General features: G+C 44.0%; 1 protein-coding gene across 1 annotated transcript in view; it reads right to left on the bottom strand.

The window, feature by feature from the left end:
* LOC137355739 (sodium channel protein 1 brain-like) overlaps positions 1-22,146 on the bottom strand; it is a 234,690-nt gene that overhangs the window by 171,138 nt on the left and 41,406 nt on the right. Inside the window, exons 7-11 of the mRNA XM_068021614.1 lie at positions 20,119-20,179; positions 16,115-16,259; positions 14,018-14,206; positions 4,959-5,076; positions 730-977 (exon numbers count right to left, since the gene is read on the bottom strand). Of these exons, the coding sequence (XP_067877715.1) occupies positions 730-977; positions 4,959-5,076; positions 14,018-14,206; positions 16,115-16,259; positions 20,119-20,179 (761 nt within the window). The remainder of the gene's footprint in view (positions 1-729; positions 978-4,958; positions 5,077-14,017; positions 14,207-16,114; positions 16,260-20,118; positions 20,180-22,146) is intronic.

Raw genomic sequence — 22,146 nt, 5'->3', positions numbered from 1 at the left:
GAACTGAAAAATTACTGGGCTTGAAAATGTGTGATTGGGCTCATCTCAGTGTAGCATTTGCATTTAAAATAATTTCTACCCCTTTTTATTTGTTGGAGTTTCAGATCCTTATCTCAGCCTATATTCCAGAGTGCTCCCCATTTCTGCTCCTAGAGACTAGGTATGATGCATCTGACAAGGCGTATCTCCACTAATCATATGCTGCATCTCACTGAGAGTCCAGGATTCAGGAACTCCTGAAGTAGGAAGTCCTCACACCCTTATGAGGAAGGCTATGTTTGGAGTGGGCAGACACTCCACCTCCAATAGCCAATCCTGGATTCTGTGTATTTGGGTCCTCACCTAGTTTCTGACCATTCTGGCAGACTTCTGCCGAAGCAGGAGCATGCCACAATGGCTGTGGATTTTTGTGGCTATCAGGTTTTATCTCATTGAATATTGTGGATAAATGACACAACTTGTGTTTATTTACAGCAAGTAATTAGGAAGGCAAATGGTATGTTGGCCTTTATTGCAAGGGAATTGGAGTGCAAGAATAAAGAAGTCTTACAATTGTATGGGGCTTTGGTGAGGCCACACCTGGGATATAGGAACGGGTGGAAAAGTGGAGTTGAAGCCCAATCAGCCATGATCATATTGAATGACAGAGCAGACTCGACAGGCCATGTGGTCTACTCCTGCTCCTATTTCTTATGTTCTTATTATGTGTTTATCTTGTGCAATACTTACGGTGTTCCCACTTTCTAGGGCATGAGAGTACGGTGCTCGATGGTAGTCTATCGATAGCAAAAGAGTATTTATTAGGATGCAAATAGTAATCACCCCTTCAAAAAGTGGGTGTGAAACAATTATCACTAAATATTCCTGCAGTCGTAAAAATGTTGGGCAACAGGTCCAAGAACAAAACTTTCTCCTCAATCGTTTCTTGAAGGAATAACATTTTGAGTTCTTCTGTTTTTCAGTTTCTTCATCTTCATCTACAGGAAAAGCATAAAATATTAGAATGTGAAAGCAATAGCACTGGCCTAGCAGAATCAATATTAAACTGAAGCAAAGTATTGTAGATGCTGGAAATCTGAAATAAAAACAGAAAATACTCCGCAGATCTGGCGGCATCTGTGGAGAGGGAAACAGTTAATGTTTCAGGTCGATGACCTTTCGTCAGCTGTTTTATACTCATGCAGCATTCATTTAAATTAAGGCAAATATATATATAATCAACAGTGAGCCAAATGAAAGATATTGACCTATTTGGATACAGCATCTTAACTTCATCGAAGTGAACTTGCAATGCTTGAGCAGAAGTCATCCACCTGAAACGTGTCTGCTTCTCTCGCCAGATTTTCTTTTCACCTCCCTAGGCCTGGAAAAAATTGTGCCATTTGTAGTGTCCACCACCAAAATCACGTAACTCAATAAATACCAGGGATCAAACCTGGGACTTTCTTTTTCTGAATGTCATGTAACACACTAGCCAGCCAATTTACACATTTATTAGGCCTGTTTGTTTCAGTACATGTGGTGCTGACTGAATTTTCAGTGGAGCCCACGTACAATGGAGAGGACTCAAAATCAAATCTACAAATAGATCCAAAATTATTAGTGGCAGGATCTTTGAGGAGACCTGCAACTGCCATCTTGCACAAGATTGTGGGGAAAACAGTACATGCATAATATAGCTAGTCTCCTGTTTGCAACCAGCCCCACACTCTCCAATTCCCCTTCGCGAAGATCATGTATGATTACTGAATCTCTATGCCCCCTCTGTTTTAAATTAATCTTGAAGCCTGGAAAATTTCTGGGGAGCCAGAAACTTATCTCAGGCCATCAACAGGAAAGGTAGGCCATCCAAGGATCGGAGTTGAAGCCATGATCGTATAGAAGGGCGCAGCAGGCTCAATGGGCCATATGTCTACTCCCGTTTCTATTTCGCGTGTTCCTGTGTTCAGCACCCTGCCAGGTCACTTGATATTATAGGGATCTGGGACAGCACATCTGTGATCTTCCACTCTTACCCAAACAGCATCAGCAATGGGTTCTCTCATGCTGAGTTCTTAGTTCAAAAATATAAGAAGCCCAGGAGTTAGAGTTATGAGCCTTATTGCCAGTCCAGATCACAGATTGGCATCTGCTAGCAGTAACACAGCCCTAGGGAGTCACACCGAAGTATTTAGCAGTAAATACTGGAATAGGCTTGGATGCAACAGGGAATTGTCTTTTTTTCATTGTCACATTGGGCACTAAATGCCCTGAGAAGATGGCTGTGGGCCTGCTAATAGTTTGGTATAACTGAATGGCCTGCTCGGCTATGAGTTAGCAATGTTGGTATGGGACAGAAGTCACACATACGTCAAACTGGGTATGTTTCCTTTGCTAAAGAGCATTAGTAAATGAGTTCGGTTTTTATGACAATTTGTGACAGTGGTATGTTAGAAAGCCGATAAAAAGTTACCTCTTGTTCAATCAAGTGTAACTGGATTTTTAACGGCGATCTGAGTAATAACTATTGCTGAGAAAGAGATGTGACCCTGAAAAAATACATTTATATATGGGGAGTGTTGATAAATGTCTCCATTGTAATTAGTCACTAGATTTTTTAAATTAATCCTTTTAACTAATAATTCTTTTTAAAGTTTTTACATGATATTTCAACTTTACCTTGACCTCATGTGTCTTAATCTTTATTACTCTTCAATGAAGAGTGCAGGAGGGCATGCTAGGAGCAGCACCAGGTATACCTAAAAATGAGGTGTCAACTTGGTGAAGCTACAACACAGGACTACTTGTGTGCCAAAAAGCGTAAGCAGTATGCGATACAGCTAAGCGATCCCATAACCAATAGATCAGATCAAAGCTCTCCAGTCCTGCGATATCCAGTCATGAATGGTGGTGGACAATTAAACAACTAACTGGAGGGGGTGGCTCCACAAATATCCCCATCCTCAATGATGGGGGAGCACAGCACATCAGTGCAAAAGATAAGGCTGAAGCATTTTCAACAAGCTTCAGCCAGAAGTGCCGAGTGGATGATCCATCTTGGCCTCATCCAGAAGTCCCCAGCATCACAGATGCCAGTCTTCAGCCAATGCGATTCACTCCACGTGATATCAAGAAACGACTGAAGGCACTGGATACTGCAAAGGCTATGGGCCCTGACAACATTCTGGTAATAGTACTGAAGACCTGTGCTCCAGAACTTACCATGCCCCTAGCCAAGCTGTTGCAGTACAGCTACAACACTGGTATCTACCCTGCAATGTGGGAAAATGCCCAGGTATGTCCTGTACACAAAAAGCAGGACAAGTCCAACCCAGCCAATTACCGCCCCACCAGTCTACTCTCAATCATCAGTAAAGTGATGGAAGGCGTCGTCAGCAGTGTCATCAAGCGGCACTTGCTTAGCAATAACCTGCTCAGTGATGCTCAGTTTGGGTTCTGTCAGGGCCACTCAGCTCCTGACCACATTACAGTCTTGGTTCAAACATGGACGAAAGAGCTGAACTCAAAAGGTGAGGTGAGAGTGACTGCGCTTGACACCAAGGCAGCATTTGACCGAGTATGGCATCAAGGAGCCCTAGCAAAACTGGAGTCAATGGGAATTCAGAGAAAACTCTCTGCTGGTTGGAGTAATATCTAGTGCAAAGGAAGATGTTTGTGGTTGTTGGAGGTCAATCATCTCAGCTCCAGGACATCACAGGAGGAGTTGCTCAGGGTAGTGTCCTCAGCCCAACCATCTTCAGCTGCTTCATCAATGGCCTTCTTTCAATCATAAGGTCAGAAGTGTGGATGTTCTCTGATGATTGCACAATTGCACCATTCGTGACTCCTCAGATACTGAAGCAGTCCATGTAGAAATGCAGCAATATCCAGGCTTGGGCTGATAAGTGGCAAGTAACATTCGCACCACACAAGTTCCCCTCCAAGCCACACACCATCCTGACTTGGAACTATATCACCATTCCTTCACTGTCACTGGGTCAAAATCCTGGAACTCCCTTCCTCACAGCACTGCTGGTGTACCTACCCCACATGGACTGCACTGGTTCAAGAAGGTGGCTCACCGCTGCCTTCTCAAAGGCAGTTAGGGATTGGCAATAAATGCTGGCCTAGCCAGCGACGCCCACATCCCATGAATGAATAAAAACAATTTTTGCTTTATGTAAATGTTTTAAAATTTATTTGATTTTAGTGCTTTTTATTTCCTTGTTGGCTATCTATGAGAATTCTTTAATGTGATTGTCTGATCGGACAGCTTCATGACATCAGGGCAGCTCCATGCTAGGCACACCATTAAAGAACACTACAGACCACTGCACGGCAGTAGAGGTGAAGTTCTCGCCGCAGGGATTGCTAGATCTCTCAGCAAGACTTCCTTCGAGGTCAGTGGAGAGAGCCTTTGCTTCTCCGCTGACTGCAAAATCCAGGCCATTGAATTCAATTTCACAAGTTGCTATAATGGAAGATTAGTTTGCTAGTCCAGTACCATAACTGCTGGGTGACCAACCGCTAAATTCAAAGGCAAGGTCATTTCATTGCTGTCCTTAAAGTTTGTGAAAATATTTAGCAGCTTGCTGCCATTCTAACCTAATGACGAAATGGTACTTAAAAAGCTTGTTTTCAGAGTGAAATGTAGACACAGTAAGTGGCGGTTGCTAAAACCAGTGCTAATGCCGGTAGTGTCTGTTTTACACTCTGCCATGTGAAATATATTTTCAAGTTAAAATATGTTTCTATATGCCAATTAGTCATCGAGTGAAATGTTTCTTCAATTTTGTGATCAATAATAAAGTCCTTATTTCAAATTCAGAAACTTCCAACATTATCACAAACTTAAGTATTTTTCAATATAGAGGCCAAAGGAAGGGTTGTAGTTCAATGTAAAAAGGGTGGAAAGTACTTCATAAATGGCCAATACTAATTTGGACAATTGATTCACTAATATTCTGAGGTGAACTCACCGAGCTGTGAAATTTCTGTTGCCCATGATATTACAGAATCTACAGAGAAACCCCGAGTGAGTCTTCTTCCACATTGACGAAACCTTTCTTTTGGATTAAGATTACTGCCTTTTGTGCGCTAGAAAAGAATAATGCAGCAAATATAATTATATTTATAAAAGACAGAAATATACTTACTGGTAATCAATATCAGTAATAAAATGGTGCATAACCTGCATCAAAATGAGCAACTCATAGTTTGTTAAAGATTTGTTTTCAGTGCTCTCAACATTGAATTTTGCAAGCCAAGGGCACACAGCAGAATGTGGGATAAAAACAGAAAGTGAAGGTGAGGAGGGTGGAGCGGGGGGGAAGAGAACAAAGGGAAAGGTGTTTGATAGGGCAGAGGGCAGGAGAGATTAAATAACAAGGCTGCGCTTACTGACAACGTTACCACTAGGTGGCACGGCAGTGGCACATGAGCATGTGCCACTAAAACGTTACAGTCTGCGACTTCAAGCAGCTGCCAGGACTAAAGATGGTGCTGCTCAAATAATCACACGAAGGCAACCTGACCTAATCACATGGCAGCACACAATGGCAGGAGGGAGAAAGCGAGCGAGCGGGCCGGGGACAGGGGAGCAGACCAGGCCGGGGACGGGGGATGTGTGGGGGGTGGGGAGCGGAGCGGGCCGGTGAAAGAGGGGGGGAGTGGAGCGGGCCGGGGAGGGGGCGAGCGAGTGGGCCGGGGATGGGGGGGAGCGGAGCGGCCGAAAGAGCAGAGCGGTCGGAGAGAGCAGTGAGGGTGGGGGGGGAGCGGAGCGGCCGAACGAGCGGAGCGGCCGGAGTGAACAGCGAGGGGGGGAGGGGAGCGGCCGGTGAGAGCAGCGAGGGGGGGAGCGGAGCTTGACACATGGGTGAATACGTTAGCGTTGCATTGCTGTATGTGTAAAGCGCATGCTCAGAGGCTGACCAGGCGCGTTGCCCAAAGATGCACACGTCACGCGATGATGTCATCGGCGCATGCGCTAACCAGTCCTGGCAAGTCAGAACGCAACGCACGCGCAGAGAGCAGGAGCCCGTCTGCGCAAGTGCACACCTTGGTGCAGCCTGATGATGTCAGTGGCCGGCTGTGTTGTCAGGAATCACTTTGAAATAACAAAGCTGTCCTGGGACAAAGGCAAAGAGTGTGTTAATGCTTGTGGTGAAAGACAAAGCATTAGGCCAGAGAGACTGTTAATAGCAGAATAATAAGCAGCTCTGACTGCATGAAAAACAGGCACATGGTTAAAAAAATAAAATAAAAAAGGGCCAGTCATGCTCTGAAGTTATTGAACTCAATGTTCATTCTACAAGGCTGTAGAGTGCCTAATCGAAAGATCAGGTGCTGCACTTCAAGCTTGCATTGATGTTCACTGGAACACTGGAGCAGGCCAAAGACAGAAATGTTGGCATAAGAGCGGCCGGGGGCGGGGGGGGGGGGGAGGTGGGCGGGGATGTGGTGGTTGAAATGGTAAGCGACCAGAAGCTCGGGGTCATGTTTTCGGACTGAGAATGTGGGAATGTAACACCACCCCGCCCCCCCCGCTCCCGCACCCCACCGTGATGATAACCACCCCTGGCATGCAAAGCTCTGCACTGTGAGTGCTGAAGATGAAAATCTACTTCGCATGCTGATGTCAATGTCAAGCCAATTAAGAGCATGAAGTGATAGGTTAAGTTTTTAACTTCTTTCCCCTTGTGGAAAGTTCTTAATCCCTTCCATGCCAATTGAAACAGGCACCAAACAATGAACATTAGAACATTAGAACATTACAGCGCAGTACAGGCCCTTCGGCCCTCGATGTTGCGCCGACCTGTGAAACCATCTGACCTACACTATTCCATTTTCATTCATATGTCTATCCAATGACCACTTAAATGCCCTTAAAGTTGGCGAGTCTACTACTGTTGCAGGCAGGGCGTTCCATGCCCCTACTACTCTCTGAGTAAAGAAACTACCTCTAACATCTGTCCTATATCTATCACCCCTCAACTTGAAGCTATGTCCCCTCGTGTTTGCCATCAACATCCGAGGAAAAAGACTCTCACTATCCACCCTATCTAACCCTCTGGTTATCTTATATGTCTCTATTAAGTCACCTCTCCTCCTCCTTCTCTCCAACGAAAACAACCTCAAGTCCCTCAGCCTTTCCTCGTAAGACCTTCCATCCATACCAGGCAACATCCTAGTAAATCTCCTCTGCACCCTTTGTATTTTTTGCGCAGTCACCATGAGACAGTCATGTAAAGCTCCTTCTGGCCAGTAATAGAGCTACAGTGGCAAAGGTCAATGGGCAGCATACCAACCCACCCTTTCAACAGGGTATGGTGTATAGTGCAGCAAAAACTAAAAGAGAGAATATATGCATTACTTTAGCAAAAGTAAACCATTTTAAAGCAAAAACAACTCTACAAAAAAGTATCAACGTACAGATACTGGCCAACAGGTTTTCTCTTTTTCAGTTAAAAATATAAAGAAATTAGTTTAGGGCAAATATAATTTGCAGGGGTCAACTTCAGTCATCCTTTGGAATAGTCCCATTGGACAGTGTTAGCCAAGGAGAACCTGTTCATTTTTAGCTTTTGCCAGCTCATTACGGATTGAAATTGGTTAACAGACAGAAAACAATGAGTAGGAATGAATGGGTCCTTCTCAGGTTAGTAGGCTGTAACTAAGGGGGTACCACAAGGATCAGTGCTTAGGCCCCAGCTATTCACAATCTGTATCAATGATCTGGATGTGGGGACCAAGTGTAACATCTCCAAGTTTGCTGATGAAACAAAACTAGGTGAGTTGTGAGGAGGATGCAAAAAGGCTTCAAGGGAATTTAGACAGGCTAAGTGAGTGGGCAAGAACATGACAGATGGAATATAATGTGGAAAAATGTGAAGTTATCCACTTTGGTAGGAAAAACAGAAATGCAGAGTATTTTTTAAATGGTGAGAGATTGGGAAGTATTGATGTCAAAAGCAACCTGGGTGTCCTTGTTCAGGAGTCACTGAAAGCTAACATACAGGTGCAGCAAGCAATTGGGAAGACAGATGGTATGTTGGTCTTTATTGCAAGAGGATTTGAGTACAGGAGTAAAGATGTCTTGTTGCAATTCTACAGAGCCTTAGTGAGACTGCACCGGGAGTATTGTGTACAGTTTTGATCGCTTTACCTAAGGAAGGTATTATGACCAGGTGAGAAAGAGGTCTAGGGCTCCCTTTCAGTCTTCACCTGGTCTTACTGTAACAGGCTTTAATTTTTAACACACTGTGTTTTTAGCTCCCCCTTAGTGAATCCTTGTTCACCGCTTTCCAATTATAAGGCAAAGAAATCAGCACAAACAGGCTTTCTTAGGTTTAAAGAAGAAAAGTTGAAATTTATTAAACTTGAACTTAAACTCTAATTTGGTTGACACCTACGGATACATGACATGCCCACACTAGTATGCATACGCAATACACACATGCAAATAGAGACAGAAAAGAGCAGAAGAAAAAATAAAGTGGAAAAGATCGAGGCACAATCTGAAGAGCTGTTGTTACGGTTCTTCGAGCTCATTGGAGAGTCCGTGATTGTAGGTAGATCTTGCTTTTCATTGGGGCCCATATTCTCCTTAAACCTTGTTCACTGTAGGAGACGTTTCTCTCTTGGGGTTCATGTGCCTTCAGTGGGTTTTGGAGTTCCATGAGAAAGAGATAGGAGCAGACAGGCAGGAGAGGAGGTCTGCTTCAGTCCAGGAGCATTCTGCTTTTTCCCCAAACTCTCAGTTCAAACTCTACAATTCAGAAAAAAAACCCAGACTGCCAAGCAGGTTAGTCATGTGACTAACTGGTTTGACAATGTCTGTTTGTGGATTGTATTGTATTGTATTGGAGCAGGGCGGCACAGTGGTTAGCACTGCAGCCTCACAGCTCCAGCGACCCGGGTTCAATTCTGGGTACTGCCTGTGTGGAGTTTGCAAGTTCTCCCTGTGTCTGCGTGGGTTTTCTCCGGGTGCTCCGGTTTCCTCCCACAAGCCAAAAGACTTGCAGGTTGGTGGGTAAATTGGCCATTATAAATTGTCCCTAGTATAGGTAGGTGGTAGGGAAATATAGGGACAGGTGGGGATGTGGTAGGAATATGGGATTAGTGTAGGATTAGTATAAATGGGTGGTTGATGGTCGGCATAGACTCGGTGGGCCGAAGGGCCTGTTTCAGTGCTGTATCTCTAAAACAAAAACAAAAACAAAAAAAAAAGGGCGACCCCTTGTCACAGGCCTTCTCTTCTTCCCAACAACAATGTGAAATTTAATGTCCATGCGGTGAAATTAATGTGCCTCATTCTTGTCAGGTGGGGGCTTACTTGTCATAGAGGGAGAGCAACAAAGGTTCACCAAACTAATTCCTGGAATGGTAGGATTGTCCTGAGGAGAAACTGCAGAGGCTGGGCCTGTATTCTCTAAAGTTTAGAAGAATGAGAGGTGATCTCATTGAAACATATAAAATTCTTACAGGATTTGACAGGGTAGATGCAGGAAGGATATTTCCCCTGGCAGGCGGGTCTGGAACCATGGGACACAGTCTCAGAATAAGGGCTAGGCCATTTAGGACTGAGATGAGGACGAATTGCTTCACTCAAGACGGTGGTGAATTGTTGGAATTCTCTACCCCAGAGGGTGGTGGGGGCTCAGTCATTGAGTATGTTCAAGACAGAGATCAATAGATTTCTAGATATTAAAGATATCAAGGGATATGGGGATAGTGCGTGAAAATGACGTTGAGGTAGATGATCAGCCATGATCTAGTTGAATGGTGGAGCAGGTTCAAGGAGCTGAATGGCCTACTCCTGCTCCTACTTCTTTTGTTCCTATCTTCCCATATTTTCCAAATCTTCATTGAGAATTGGCCAATATTCCCTTGTGGAATTGGCCTCTTGGAGCCTTCTGTTCTTTAGAAAGAAACCTATGTTTAATTCAGTGGAGCAGTGGAACTGGGACCCACAGGTTGTTCCATGGTGTGCTCTTGGCCTGGAACACTCTAGAAGGTTACAATCTGCAGTATTAATTTGATCCTCTGACAGTCAACATACTTTTTCGCCAGCCGTGACAGTTTTACCTACACATAGCTTTCCAGCATCACATTTTGCACAAGTTGCTCACTAGCAGGTGCCCAAGATGATTTATTTAAATGGCCTGACCCCCCTTTGATATCAGATACTCCAGCAAGGTCAGGCTGTCCTTCCACTGGCATGTTATGATCCTGCTCCTCCACAGTTATCGTGACCAACATTGTAGACATTGAGGTCTTATGTATTATCCTTCTGTTGAAGTTTAGGGGTTTCCTTCCTCTCTTTTCTCCTTTAAGTCACTCCTTAAAACCTACTTCTTTGACCAAGCACATCATCCAAACACAGTGCAACACAATCATTGGTATTCTTCCCTCTCTTGCAGGACAAGATGGCACATAATTGCAGGGAGCAGAGCAGAACCAGCAGGGGGCAGGCACACCTGCATCACCTGAGCGATACAGAAGGGAAGGTGAACATTGAGAATGATGGAACGTTCCTGCCTTCGGCACCTTCTCAACTCCCACCATACTCTCATCCTGCTATCTAGCATGAAATGCAAGCTGCAGATGGTGTGACCATGGACCTCTTGCTTTCCATCTCATCCTCCTTCCCTCACACCAACCCTCTCCTAATTTTCTGCTTTCAGACACCCAAGAACTGCTGTCTGCCCAGCCACAGCAGCCTCGGGAGGAAGAGAGAGCAACACCACACCACTGATGAAGAAGCACCGTCATTTGATCTGTCACCTGCAGCCACCAGCTCAGATATTGGCACTATGTGAACTTTAGAGGGTAATATACAGTTGGGAATCTGCATGTGGTGAGTCACTGGGCACGAGTAGGTTTCAGCCAGGTGAAGGGAAAGGATAGCTCATGTGCCAGCTCAGCAGAGGGTGAGGAGGCAGACGAATTCTGCCGCAGGGAACTCAGATGAGTACTTTGATGGGGTGGCATACAGGAGAATGCTGATGAGCATGCATACTGAGATGCTTGATGCATTAGCAAACCTGCCAGAGAGCTTCCGAAGAAGGGTCACTGACCCGAAACGTTAACTCTGCTTCTCTTTTCACAGATGCTGCCAGACCTGCTGAGTGGTTCCAGCATTTCTTGTTTTTATTTCTGCCAGAGAGCTTCTTGTCTGTCAAGGAAGATGAAGGAGTCCAGCTCCAACTTAGCATAGGGCATCAAGCAGAGCTAGGAGCTCATCCTTTCCACCATGGAAGTGGTGGTCAACTCCATGACAGCATTTGTAGAACCAGTCGTGATGCAGCCACTGGTGGCCACTGTCTTAGCCACCCTAAGTCATCTGCTGCAGTGGATGCTCAGTTGGAAATCATGAGATCCATGCTTGTTGCCATGAGGGCTCAGACTGTTGCCATCAGGGCTATGGATCTCAGTGCTCAAAGTGGCTTGCAGGCTCTTATGGCTGTCCAGCAATCTGTCCTCCAACAGATTACTGAGGCAACACGCTGGGGGATTGGCAGTGGCTCCATGGAGCATGAACCTGCTGTCATCTCTCAGGATGACAGTATTTGTGCTCTCACCACTGCCTCACCCAGTGCCCTTGCTGTTGCCTCTCAGTCAGCCAGCCCAGACTGCTGGTACCCATGATGAGGTGCCAAAGCCAGGCCCTGTAGGCGTAAAGCTGCTGAGGTCATCCTGCAAAGCCATCTGCAGTCACCCTCTGAAAATCAGCAGCCTTCCATCAGCCATGCTGCAGCCACTTGGGTAGCACTGCATAGGAGCACTAGGACAGGCAAAGGCACCTGCAAGATTGGCACTAAGGGAATGCACAAAGATTAATAGTTTATTTAAGTTTGTATAATTGGAGGTGCTGTGGATAAAGATGGTATGGAAAAGTTTCTGTTAGTGGTTTTTATTGCAGGATATTGGGCAAGAGGACACTGTGATGGGACATTGCAGGTGGATGGGTAGGTGGGGAATAGTGGAGCCATGGTAATGAAGGGATGACATCCTCAGGGAACTGGAGTCTGAGTAGTGCTCATGGACAGCCCATCTGAAGCAAAAGGGTCCCGAATGGCCCCTCCCTGCCTCCTCCTCCTCTGGTGCCCTTTGGATATCTGGTGGCAATGGCTGCACTCTCATAATAGCAACATTGTGGAAGACGCAGTAGACCACCATACGAGCTGTGTGGGAAGTGGCCAGATGCTCTACGTATGCTATTTTCTGACTTCAGGGCTTCTGCAGCATCAGCAGCCCCTTTGTTTCTTTATAATTATTTTGGAATATGATACTGAAATTTGAAATGTGATGGACAGGAAAACAGAGTTGTGATGGACAAGGAATGTCTGCTAGATAAACTGTATTTATAATATAAGCAGATTTCCAAGAAGAATAGGGTGATACACAAGGGACACTGATTTATAAAGACTGGGTGAGGTCCTGGGATCTGGGTGCACGAGGACCAATACTGCCTACTTCCACCTCAGTAACATCGTCCATCTCTGCCCTGTCTCAGTTTACCAACTGCTGAAACCCTCATCCATGTCTCTGTTACCTCTAGGTGTGCCTATTCCAATGCTCTCCTGGCTGGTCTCCCACCTTGGCACCCTCCATAAACTTGAGATCAACTAAAACTCTGCTGCCTGTATCCTAACTCGCACCAAGTCCCATTCACCATGTGCTTGCTAACTCCCTTTGGTTCCCAGTTCAGCATCACCTCAATTTAAAAAAATTCTCATCCAGGTTTTCAAATCCTTCCAGGGCCTTGCCCCTCCCTACCTCTGTAACTTCCTCCAGCCTGACAACTCTCCAAGATCCTCCAATTCGGGCCGTTTGAGCACCACCGATTTTCTTTGCTCCACCTTTGCGCCCATGCCTTCAGCTGCCTAGGCCCTATCTCTGGAAATCCCTCCCTAATTTCTCCACCTCTCTATCTCTCGTTCCTCCTTTCAGACACACATTAAAACCTACCTCTTTGACCAAGCTTTTGGCCACCTATCCGAATATCTCCTAATATTGCTCCATGCCAAAATTTGGGATGTATTACAATGTTAAAGGTGCTATATAAATGCAAGAAGTATCATTAAATGAACTAAGTGGAAAATGATTGCTCATCTGCTGCCATCTTGTGGACACAATCTACAGTTACTGCAATTGTAATCATTCAGTGCACAAAAAGAGGTGGCTAATTTTTTTCTTCTCCCTTCAAGAAGATGATATTCTAAGTTCACTGCTTTCCTTAAACAACTGAATTCAGATCAAGTTTGCACTCCATAGGGAAGAGCAAGGAGAATGTACATTTTACTACTCCATGGATAATCAGTCGCGACAGCAGTGGGAAAAAGGGGGGAAAAATCGGGCTTTGAGGTCTACCGTTGCCTCATTGGTCTGTAGCCACCAGGAATGCTACTGACTGCCCCTTCCTAACCACTGCATGCAAATTGCGACAGATGGGAACAGCCTGGTTCCACAATGGCGTTTTCTGGCGTCCACCTGCCACTTCCAGGGATCGCCATATGGAAGATGGCATTTCACCCTAGAAAGTGGAAGTAATGGCACTTTCCAAAGGAAGAAGAGGGCTTTGTAGCTGCCTCTTTGTCCTCTAATGTGGCCCCCAGTAATCCACCAGTGAGGGTCTCTGTTGAGGCCTACAAGGTGGCGATTTCCTGATCTTCGATGCTCTTGTGCTTCTTTAAATATCTGACTAGCTCTTTAGGTGCGGCAGTTACGGTCCCATTGCTGAAGCACCATGCTTTTGTGGTCACACACTGGGTGATCAACCCTAAAGGAGGAAACTGGGCCAGACTAGTGGGGGGCATCAGACTAGTGGGGGCATCAGACTAGTGGGGGCATCAGATTAGTGGTGGCATCAGACTAGTGGGGGCATCAGACTAGTGGGGGCGAGTCCCAACACCCCCAGAATACCAGAGAATCCAACCCAGTTTGTTTGCACACCAAGACTGTGAAGTGCCTTGGGATGTTTTACTATGTTAAAGGCACTTTAAAAATGTTGTTTAATCTAATTTCTGAGACATACCAACAATGCTTTCTGTCGCCTTAATTCCAAAATCCGTTCCTCTTCTTCCTTTGCTTCTTGTTTTCTTTTTGCTTCCTTTTCATAGGAAGCTGCCACGACTGCCAACACCAGGTTTACGATGTAGTGAGCACCAAACATGACGACAACTATAAAGAATATGATGTAATATGCTCCACTAGCACGCAGTACCTGAAATAAGGTAGAGAAAAGTGAATTCTTCAACATTAATATATATAATGGACAAAAGGTGGCATGAATAAAACTTTAGCACATAGCATTACACCACCACCACTGCATGATTGCTCGTATTTGTTACTTGAGATTTTCCTGACTGTTGCATGGTGGCACAACATAATGTACAGTCTAATTAAATATTTATAAAACAGTTTTTTTTATTGCAATTGTTCTTCGACTAAAATACATTGGAGTAGGTCATATTTGTAGTATAGAGTGAATACCGTATAGTGTACTTTGTATTCATGGTACATTGTGATAGTAAATAAACTTTATTGTGGGGCTTGGATTGTGGATGACCCTGGAGATTGATTGCAGAGAATGGCAGTGGTATTACCTTGTACTGCTGTGCTTGGCTGGTGTATCAATCACTGGCTGAATTTGGTTCTGCCACCAGTGCTTTGATAGCAATCCTTTAGCTGGGGCTGAGCATGTTCCAAATGCTGGTGCATGGCCTATCGTTTTACTGGCTGAACCAGCAATGGGCTTCAAAAGTGCTCCTGGTTCAACCTGAGGCACAATGTGATTTTCTCAAATTGAGCCAGATTGGGCTAAGTTTTGACGATCAGATCGACAGAGTGAGCTCGCCAGCTGCCCAATAGTGCAGATGGGTGGTATAGAAGCATAGAAACACAGAAGCATAGAAAATAAGAGCAGGAGCAGGCCATTCGGCCCTTCGAGCCTGCACCGCCATTCAATACGATCAAGGCTGATCGTCCAAACTCAGTCAATTATAATTATAATTGCCGAGCCTCATTACCATACCCCCTGCAACTGTGGACAGAAAATGGGTGTCCAGGCCAGCGCAATATCAGGAGGCACGAAGCTGGCCTGGACCTGAGAAAGGCATTTCGAGAGTGAGAGCGGGGAGCAAGGGTCCATTTGCAGGGGAGAATAGGGAAACCTAGTGCAGCAGGGCTCAGGTGGTTTCTGAACAGCCCATCGGCCCCACAAAAATAAATAAAAACTTACCTCTAGGCTCCTCTTTGGCTGAAATGCCAAATGCTTAGTGCAAACTCCACCCAGTTCTGTCCTAACATGGCATTACAGGACCCTGATTTATATATTAAAACAGGTAGGTGCATCAGTCATCCAACGTTAGACCACTTTGAAGATGACAACTGGAGCACTGGCATAAACAGTCATTTTCAGGCTGCAACTACCCTGTTTACACAAGGCAGCCCAAGATAATATCCAATTCCATGACTGAGTGGCAAGTCTTTTCACTGCCTCCTAATTGGATGCTCTGATAAATTATGGTTAGGAGGATGCCCAACATCTCTCTGCTATGCTTTGAAGGCGACACTATGGGGAGGTGCAAGAGACAATGTTACAAACCTGGTTTGAAAGGAGAATCGCTGAATTTTCTGATACCAAGTTGCACGTTATACTAATAGAATTCAAACTTTTTAACACGACCAGAAAATATGAAGAATAATATCCACTCCACCATTGCCTTTCTATATTCTGCTTTGGCTCTAGTGGTATGTACTTCTGTTTCAATTTTTATTGGTATAGTTGCTCATTTCACTTCAAAATTTAGGGAATTAAAAAAACAAATGACAACCAAAATGAAAGAATGAAAGAAGAAAAAAAACAAAAGCAAGTTAAGCATTTAACTTAATATAAAATCAAACATCCTTGAATAGGGAATGATATAACAAGTTGACATTTATTGTTCATCTAGTTACTTATACTCCAGCTGCTAAGTAAGTGCTCACTGTTCAGGGATTGTGAGGCAAATGGAAACAGCACTGCAAGGGATAGCGGGAGAGAGGATAGGATTTATTGCAACAGATTAAATACAGCTGGTGTGTTTTATATATAAGTTGCAGTCTACTGATTCATCATTAGAATACATACCAAGTTATACGTGTTTTCCCAGTAGTCAAGTGTGATGAGTTGAAAGGCTGTAATTAATGCCCATCCAATATTATCAAAATTTGTATATCCGTTGTTTGGATTGAATCCTATGCCAGGGATACATGTAAAGTTTGTGGGACATCTCCTATAAATAAATTGGTGATATATAGGTTTATTTTGATGTAATGATTCTGTGGTTCTATAATGCTTGTGGCAATTGAGTTAACAATTAATAAAAGGGCAGGAGCCATTGCGACATTTTTAGTCAAGCTGGAAACAGTACTGCAAATCCCCTGTCCAGCTGACAGCAATTCAGATTAATATTAATAATAGTCTTATATTGGTGCATCAGTTCAACTTTCTTCCCAACAAATTAAGAGTATAGTGCACCTCATTCAGAAAGATGGCATCTCCAACAATACGGTGATCTCTCAGCACTGTACTGAACCTATACTCATGGAATCACAGATTGGTACATCACAGAAGGAGACCATTTTGGCCCTTTGTGCTTGTGCCAGCTCTTTCAAAGAGCTATCCAGTAAGTCCATTGCAAGGTTCAGTTCCATTTTCAACTCCTCAAATACTGAAGTAGTCTGTGGCCACATGCAGCAAGACCTAAGCAACATTCAGTTTTGGGCTGATAAGCAGTAAGTAACATTTGTGCCACTCAAGTTCCAGGCAATAACCATCTCCAACAAGAGAGAATCTAACCATCTCCCTGTGACATTCAAAGTACCATCGCTGAATCTCCCACCAGTCAGGACTATGCTATCTATCACAGAATTGGCTTGCAGTATTCTCTGAAGTGAGTGGGAAAAATCGCAGTTCCTCTAGGGAAATCATCAACAAATTGCCTAGAAACTGTGGACCTGCTTTATCAGGTATCAGATTGCAGAGTCTGCTATAGAGGGTGAAAAATATTCTCCACAACATCTCCCTAATACTTCAATATCAATTTTTAAAAATTTGTTTCATGGGATGTGGGCAACTTCACATTTGTTGCCCATCCCTAATTGCCCTTGAATTACTTTAAATCTATGCCTCCTGGTTTTTAACCATTCTGCTAAGGAGAATAGATCCTTCCTATCCACTCGATTTTGGCCCAACATAATTTTGTACACCTCAATTAAATCCCCCCTCAGCCTCCTCTGTTCCAAAGAAAACAACCCCAGTCTATCCAATCTTTCCTCATTGCTAAAATTCTTGGCAACATCCTCATAAATCTCCTCTGAACTCTTTCTACCATGATCACATTCTTCCTATAATGCGGTGACTAGAACTGTACGCTGTATTCTAGCTGTGGCCTAACTAGTGTTTTATACAATTACCACCTTATCTACCTGTCCTGTTATCTTCAGGGATCTGTGGACATGAACACCAAGGTCCTGCTGCTCCTCTACATTTCTCAGTATCTGACCATTTGTTGTTATTCACTTGCCTTGTTTGTTCTCCCCAAATGCATTAACTCACACTTCTCTGGATTGAATTCCTTTTGCCATTTTACACCCACCTGACCAGTTCCTTAATAACTTTCTGCCGTCTACAGCTTTCTTCCTCATTATCAACTATATGACCAATTTACATATCATCTACAAACTTCTTAACCATGCCGCCTGCATTTAAATCTAAATCATTGATATATATATTATATATATATATAAAACCATGAAAAGCAAGGGACCCAGTATTCAGCCCTGCAGATCCCCACTGGAAACAGCCTTCCAGTTACAAAAACACCCGTCGACCAATATCCTGCCACTAAGCCAATTTTGAACCATCTCAACTCCAAGGTAAACTCCATTTACCCAGAAAATCATTAGAGAATTGACAAATGCAATATTTAGCCCTTGTTATCGCAGATACCAAGAACTCCTAACATCATTACTTGCCGCTCAATGCGTTTGATATATACTGATAAGACAGTGGTTTTGTCCTGAGAGAGCTGTGAAGTTGCTTGTCTCTCTGCAATCCAATCACGTTAGGCATTGAACCCTTGATATATGCTCAGGAGTGCATGGCAGTATAAAAAGGCAGATGCAGACGAACCGCTTGAGCATTCTCCGCTTTGCCAGATTTTCCACGCTTCTGTCCCCTTCTGCAATGCTGTAAGCATTCACACATCCTCTGGATCTCGATATGTCTTTTATTTCTCTAATTTCTCTCATTAGTGCCTCCTTTAGCCTTGCTATATCATCACTTCTGCCATTTAATCACCTCTTTCATCTACCTATTCCTCCCTGCCCCACTTTTCCTTGCTCCTGTTCCTCCTTATGTGCACCATCTTCCAGTTCCAATGAAAGGTAATTGACCCAAGAGGTTAACCATACCTTTTTTCTTTTCACAGATACTGTGGATCTGCTGAGTGTTTCCAGTATTTTCTGTTTTTTTATTTCAGATTTCCAGCATCTGTGGTATTTTTCTTTGCGGATTGAGTTTCAATTATGTTTAATAAGTGAGCAAGCCAAACACAATTAACCTCTTTATTATATAGTTTGGTGAACTAAACATCATATTTACTTTAGTATGGAGCAGGGTTTACCTCTTGAGTGTTTTAGGTAAGAACTGGTTATTAAATCTGCTTAGCTACCACACAAAGCTTTGATATAAATTAAGAATAATGATCAGCTAATTGTAGATATTGGTCACCTGATTCTTTTGGTATGCTAAGGAGACAGGACCTTATTTTAATGAGCAAAAGTAGTTATAATTGTTTGGTCTTTGTTTTGTCTGTATTTTGCATTTATTTCATGTTCAAATCCTGCGAAATTGTTCCAGTTCTGTTAATTGATAAGTGTTGAAAGTACCAGGTCTACTGATCTTCCATGTTATTTTTAAAAATATGTTTGATAAGGTAAAAGCAAATAAAACAGCTAACTACTCTACAGAATTCAGGAATCATACTTTATCATTCCAGGATTCTGTTGCCAGGGCAAATGCGATTTTAAATTTTGTTTAGGAGAGGGAATTGCCAGGGTTATAGGTGACAAAATGGTCTACAGCTAAAGAACTAACTCAATGCAAAATTAAGGCAATGAGAACACACTGCCAAAGGAGACATTACTTACATCAAGACACGGAGGGGATGCTACTCATGTATAGAGTAGGTATGGACTTGTACTTGCTACAGTAATCAGAGCTGGAACAATTTAATGCTTATCTCTTATATTTACAACAACAACTTGCAATTATATAACGCCTTTAATACAGCAAAATGGCCCAAGGCACTTCACAGGAGTGTTATCAAACTAAATTTGACATCAAGCCACATAAGGAAATATTAGGGAAGGTGACCAAAAGCTTGGTCAAATAGGTAGTTTTTAAGTAGCGTCTTCAAGGAGGAAAGCGAAGTAGAGAAGTGAAGAGATTTAGGGAGAGAATTCCAGAGTTTGGGTTCTTGGCAGCTGAAGGCATGGCCACCAATGTTGGAGTGATTAAGATTGGGGACAAACATGATGTCAGAATTGGAGGAACACAGATATTACAGAGGATTGGAGGAAGTTCCAGAGATGGGGCGGGGAGGGGGGTGCGAGTTGTGAGACCATGAAGGAATTTGAAAACAAGGATGAGAATTTTAAAATCAAGGCATTGTTCAACCAGGAGCCAGGTGCATGGGACTTGGTGTGAATTAAGATATGGGCAATAGAATTTTGGATGAGTTTAAGTTTAAGGAGGATGGAAGATGGGACGCTGACAAGGAGTGTGTTGGAATAGTCAAGTCTAGAAGTATCAGAGGCATGAACGAGGGTTTCAGCAGCAGATGAGCTGAGGTTGGGGCGGAGTTGGGCAATGTTTCAGAGGTGGAAGTAGGCGGTCTTAGCAACGGCGTGGATATGTGGCTGGAAGCTTATTCTGTGGTCAAATATGACACCAATGTTATGAAAAGTCTGCTTCAGCCTCTCATGTGGTTGCCAGGGAGAGTGATGGAGTTGTTTGTTCCTTTAACAATAACCTAACTTCATTGTTTAATGTTACCAAAGTCAATGAAATAGTCAAGATATGCTTACCCAGTGCCTGTTCCATTTCCACAAACCATAGTGTCAACATCTTCAGTAACAAGCCAGTTAGCTGTAAAAATATATAGGATTCTGTTTAAAAAGGGAATACGGAGTGACAGGGATAATTATGAAGAGTGTTTATGGGCAGTAGTTTATTTTTTCACTACACAAATATCTGTCATTACCCAAATACTTGTAACAAAAATATTGAATTGAACCAAACAGACCAGAAGAATCCTTGTGCTAAGTTAGCAGACCTTGGCTGGGATCTTATGAGAACAACGGCATTTTGCATGCAATTTTACATGTAAATTAAAAGTGTGGCGATGTCACGGGAGGCATGTGCGATCATGCGGCGGGGACAGACTTTCATTGGTGAAACCTGCTGTCACTCTGTGAAGCACCATGAGCCACACTTCAATAAATCATTTTGTATTGCAAGCCACAAGGATCAGCAGCTTTCGGAAGCATATGCTGATTGCAGCCACAGAATAATAATTTGTTCTTGGTTGACCTTTATTTTCAGTTTGCACTCAAGCAGCACCTCCCTCTCATAATTTATTTTTGCTTGTGACCATTCCCTCTGGCAGCCAGCACCCTGAATTCGCTCCGCAGGACCCTGACATTGAGAGCATTCATCGCTCGCTTTAGGTTCCTCGTGACCATCTGTTGACGATATTGCTCAAATCAACCCACCAGCCCCGCAGCTCCCCACAGCCAGCTTCAGCAGCAATAACAACCACTACACACACTGAACACTCCCCTCCTCCCTCCCTTGCCCACCATGCAACTGATACACCACCCTTTGTCCTCCTCTCCTCCCTCCCCTTCTCCTCCAAGCAGCCCCACCCACCCCACCGCACCTTCCATGCCATCCCCTGAGAAAATTTGCCCTTGTTGGTGCCAAGCCCGGAGCCAAACATCCATTCCAATGTTGGCCTTCCTGGTGCCGATGAGTTCAAGACATGAAACCACTAACCTCAGACACAACTGCACAAAGCCGACTGGTGTACGTCACGTTTAAACGAACGTGAACCGGGTGGCATGGGAATACTGCTCGCCGCTAACTTAATCTGGGTGTAGGACTTAATTTGAACAAAGTGTAGGGTAATGAATATTCATGGTATGGAAATGCAGGCAAAGCTGCAAACCATCACCATGTGGGGGGAACCCCAGTCCATCGCAAACACGCCGCTGACTCAATTGCGATTAAAAAAACCGCCACCAGAAATCTGAAAAAAACACTCATGCCCAATTAAATCATCTCACACACCACCACAGCCGCTCTTGCAGGACCCATAAAATTTCTCCCCCCCCACCCCCCACCTTGGCATTAGAGGACCACTACAATTGGTTTCAATATGCCTGGGCTAGGAAGAGGGGGAGAATAAAAGGTTTAAAATATCCCTGGGCTAGGAAGAGGGGGAGAATAAAAATCAGTCTGGGTTCCTATTTTTAGGCTTGCCCAATGGCTCACTTATTTTTATCCAGTGAGTAACTGAACCACATAAATCAGGAAAAGCCTGGCTCAATACCTGATCTGAGTTTGCTGACCTCAGCCAGGAAGTTACAGCTGGTTTAATTCAGCAATCCAGTTTCAGCAAAGGAACATTAGCCAGAGTTCGAGCGCTACATCATTACTCAATGATCACCAATGAAAGTATGCATGGGTGGAATTTGGGTCCGGACAGGATCAGGCTCAGCTCTGCTGCAGTCGAATGATTTGTCAAAATCCACTGTCAAGAGGACAATGGCTATTTATATGAGGTACTGAAGAATGCTCATGTAACCTTAGTAAGGATTCAATGCCTTCATGAAGGGGAAAAGTAGAGTTTAGCTCAACTTTGATGCCCTTACAGCAAGAACAATAACTACTTGTGGATCGGGCAAAGGAGAAGAGCTTAAGGAGGTGGTTGGTAGAGGAGAAAAGAATAACTTTCTAACCATCACTGTGTGTGCTCACCCATGAAGATCAATGACCACTAGCAGTGCAGCACATGGAGCTTGGACACTGGGCAGTGGTCAGAGAATAAAAAA

The sequence above is a fragment of the Heterodontus francisci genome, chromosome 1, assembly GCF_036365525.1.
Source record: "Heterodontus francisci isolate sHetFra1 chromosome 1, sHetFra1.hap1, whole genome shotgun sequence".
In the NCBI taxonomy this organism is placed as follows: Eukaryota; Metazoa; Chordata; class Chondrichthyes; order Heterodontiformes; family Heterodontidae; genus Heterodontus; species Heterodontus francisci.
This window is presented reverse-complemented; position numbering and strand designations above follow the sequence as displayed.